The sequence below is a fragment of the Poecilia formosa genome, unplaced genomic scaffold, assembly GCF_000485575.1.
Source record: "Poecilia formosa unplaced genomic scaffold, Poecilia_formosa-5.1.2 Scaffold1452, whole genome shotgun sequence".
Taxonomy (NCBI): Eukaryota; Metazoa; Chordata; class Actinopteri; order Cyprinodontiformes; family Poeciliidae; genus Poecilia; species Poecilia formosa.
In genome coordinates, this window is record NW_006801391.1 from 2,207 (window position 1) to 6,473 (window position 4,267).

Here is a 4,267-nt window from a genome sequence, read left to right on the forward strand (position 1 = left end):
CATCCCATCCAGAATTAGAGATTTAAAATATTTTAGGTTCCAAAAAACAGTTCGGTAGCCATTTGCACTGCTTCTCAGCGTATGATATTATTTCAGATGCTTTCTTTAATTGTTTTTGCCAGGTAACTTTGCGGGAGAAACCTCCTAAAGGTTTACGTCAAAAGAATCTGAGAGAAGTGCAGGATGACTTGCAGACTCTGTACATAAACTCAGCTGTAGACACATTTGAGTTCAAGGCCACCACTTCTGACGGCGGCTCCTTGGAGGGAATCCTGAGATATCATCCATTTCTTTACGACAAGGAGACCTACCCCAAAGATCCAAGTGCTCTTCAAGGTATTCAGATCTCATGCAGCTTAGGAAAAGATTTCTCACAACTTGATCTGTGAAGTGGATGTGCTTCTGTGTTTTTAGCATCTGTTGACGAAGATGATGATGAGAATCAGTCTGGAACCATGAATCAGGCCAGAAGGAAGAGGGACATCTTTGAGTGTTTCTGGAATGGACGACTTATCCCTTACACCACAGTTTCTGAGTAAATACATTTGTATGAATGGGTTGAACATTTACTTTTTGTTTGGGTATATTTCATATGTTTTTCCAAATAATCTGAGACATATGACCAGTTTTTGTGTGTATTTCAATATATAGCCTTATTCTGAATCTCTTTCTACTCCTCTTGTTGGTACTGGTTCTATCAGTTAACATTGTTTGTTTTTAACCTTTTAACCTTTCTTTAGACACCAGAATCTATTTTATTCACCTGCATACAAATGCTTATGTCTCACATTTATTGTACTGTTTTGGCATTTATTGTACTGTTTATAATTTATTCTGATAAATTTCTTGGTATGATAAGAATTGAGATTTTTCGTTGTCACAATAAATTCTAATTAATGATGTTTGAAACCCCACAAAAATATCAGTGTTGTCAGGGTTATTTCTGCAGTTTTCTCCACTCAGTAAATATTAATACATTTAAAAAAGTGATAAATTTCTTTCCTTTTTCTTCTTCCTCTGTTACTCTCATCCATCCATTCTGCCATGACTAGAGAATTTTGGATTTTTATATTTAAAATTAAGCCTGAAGGATTATATATACAGTAGAATGTAGAGCATTGAACTGTGCTGGAAAACCTAAAAACACAGTTTTGTGGTCTAGTGTTTAGCATTATAGTTTTAGCCTGATACATAGAAGTCTGCTTAACAATCAAACAGTTTACACTGAAATGCATAGCACTATTTGTAGTAGCCCAGAACACCTGTAGGTTATTGAGGAACCACTTTAGACTATTACTTAATGTTGCTTCTGCAAAGAAAATGTAAAACTTTTTTCTGTCTATGTTCCAGGTTCGATTGGTGTTGTCGCCCTGCTAAAAGTACATTGCCCCTGGAGTGTTTTAGCCGCTTCTCTGGGGTGCTTTTCACCAACGACAAATTCCGGGTCAATGCCAGCAAACAGAAGTTTATGGACTTGGAGCTGAAACTGAGGCACAAGGATACCCTCTTCACCCCTGTTTTTAACGTTCAGGTGATGATTCAGTGTTTTAAGTCAAGTTTACATGTATAGCACATTTTAGCAACAAGGATTTTCAAAGTGCTTTAATGAAAAACAATAAACATTGCACTAGAGTGCAAAATAAGAAAAATAATAAAAACTTCCAATTCAGACAAAAATTAATCTACGTTCACTAGATACTAATCAAAGGTAACTAACATAGCCAACATAGCTCTGTATAAATTGTGCTTCTTTTGTGAATCTACAAAGTGCTTTTACTGGTACAAATATAGTGTAGAAAAAAAAAATAAATGAATTATATATATATATATAGTGAAATGCAAATAGTGCATCTCTTTTCTGGTTTTTACTGTGAATTTTACAGAAAGCCTCAAAAAATAAAAACATCCAGAAAGATTTCATCCAGTGGCTTGAAAAATGTCACAGTCAGTTTGATAAGCAGGTAAAGTTCCTCGGCTATTTGAAGACTGTGACACGAACTGATGTGCCCACTAAGAAGATGCAGCATCCCTGGGCGGTGTATTCCGCTATTGAGTTGGATGGCAAAATATACAAAGCAGGGGATCTTGTAAGTGTTTTAATATTATTATTTAGGTGTAGNTTTCTGAGTAAATACATTTGTATGAATGGGTTGAACATTTACTTTTTGTTTGGGTATATTTCATATGTTTTTCCAAATAATCTGAGACATATGACCAGTTTTTGTGTGTATTTCAATATATAGCCTTATTCTGAATCTCTTTCTACTCCTCTTGTTGGTACTGGTTCTATCAGTTAACATTGTTTGTTTTTAACCTTTTAACCTTTCTTTAGACACCAGAATCTATTTTATTCACCTGCATACAAATGCTTATGTCTCACATTTATTGTACTGTTTTGGCATTTATTGTACTGTTTATAATTTATTCTGATAAATTTCTTGGTATGATAAGAATTGAGATTGTTCGTTGTCACAATAAATTCTAATTAATGATGTTTGAAACCCCACAAAAATATCCGTATTGTCAGGGTTATTTTTTTACTTTTTCTTCTTCCTCTGTTACTCTCATCCATCCATTCTGCCATGACTAGAGAATTTTGGATTTTTATATTTAAAATTAAGCCTGAAGGATTATATATACAGTAGAATGTAGAGCATTGAACTGTGCTGGAAAACCTAAAAACACAGTTTTGTGGTCTAGTGTTTAGCATTATAGTTTTAGCCTGAAACATAGAAGTCTGCTTAACAATCAAACAGTTTACACTGAAATGCATAGCACTATTTGTAGTAGCCCAGAACACCTGTAGGTTATTGAGGAACCACTTTAGACTATTACTTAATGTTGCTTCTGCAAAGAAAATGTAAAACTTTTTTCTGTCTATGTTCCAGGTTCGATTGGTGTTGTCGCCCTGCTAAAAGTACATTGCCCCTGGAGTGTTTCAGCCGCTTCTCTGGGGTGCTTTTCACCAACGACAAATTCCGGGTCAATGCCAGCAAACAGAAGTTTATGGACTTGGAGCTGAAACTGAGGCACAAGGATACCCTCTTCACCCCGGTTTTTAACGTTCAGGTGATGATTCAGTGTTTTAAGTCAAGTTTACATGTATAGCACATTTTAGCAACAAGGATTTTCAAAGTGCTGTAATGTAAAACAATAAACATTGCACTAGAGTGCAAAATAAGAAAAATAATAAAAACTTCCAATTCAGACAAAAATTAATCTACGTTCACTAGATACTAATCAAAGGTAACTAACATAGCCAACATAGCTCTGTATAAATTGTGCTTCTTTTGTGAATCTACAAAGTGCTTTTACTGGTACAAATATAGTGTAGAAAAAAAAAATAAATGAATTATATATATATATATAGTGAAATGCAAATAGTGCATCTCTTTTCTGGTTTTTACTGTGAATTTTACAGAAAGCCTCAAAAAATAAAAACATCCAGAAAGATTTCATCCAGTGGCTTGAAAAATGTCACAGTCAGTTTGATAAGCAAGTAAAGTTCCTTGGCTATTCAAAGACTGTGACACGAACTGATGTGCCCACTAAGAAGATGCAGCATCCCTGGGCGGTGTATTCCGCTATTGAGTTGGATGGCAAAATATACAAAGCAGGGGATCTTGTAAGTGTTTTAATATTATTATTTAGGTGTAGATATTTCACAGTAGATATTCAGATAGATAGATATACTATATTCAGACTTTTTTCTCATTGTTTGATGCTATATCAAATACTTTTTCTATTTTAGGTGAGTGAATTAGGATTGAAAAAATTGTTTGTATATGCTTAATGCCAGAATAAAAGCGATAAAGTTTTATTACTTTAATTATGGAAATGTGCATACACTTAGATCAAACACACTGCTTTTGTGCTGGATCATAAGAAATCAAAAGCAAGTCTGATTCCTCTTTGGGTACAATTTCCAGATGCTTGAAGGTGCCTCTATTATCATTTATATCAGAAATATGCAAGTTTACACTTCACTGGAATTTAAAGCCATCATATTGTCAATTTTGTGTTCTAAAATCAGTAGAACGAAATGTGTACGTTAGCCTTAGAAACAAATAAAAAAGAGCTTGTAAATATTCTGGTAAGAGTGAAAGAGGGAATATCTACAGTTAAAGAAATCCTGTACAGACATGGCCTGTACAGGATTTCTGATTTGATTATAATTTGCAACTACACACAGAGAATAAAGACCTTTTCTTCCACAGACATGGCTTGTATTTGTATACAGGCGGAAACATAGTTTTGTGGGTGTGTT

General features: G+C 34.3%; 1 protein-coding gene across 1 annotated transcript in view; it reads left to right on the top strand.

Annotated features, from left to right (window-relative positions):
* The window catches only part of LOC103132877 (structural maintenance of chromosomes flexible hinge domain-containing protein 1-like), a 9,499-nt gene that overhangs the window by 1,226 nt on the left and 4,006 nt on the right, over positions 1 to 4,267 (top strand). Inside the window, exons 4-7 of the mRNA XM_007544652.2 lie at positions 123 to 336; positions 415 to 535; positions 2,889 to 3,069; positions 3,422 to 3,625. Of these exons, the coding sequence (XP_007544714.2) occupies positions 123 to 336; positions 415 to 535; positions 2,889 to 3,069; positions 3,422 to 3,625 (720 nt within the window). The remainder of the gene's footprint in view (positions 1 to 122; positions 337 to 414; positions 536 to 2,888; positions 3,070 to 3,421; positions 3,626 to 4,267) is intronic.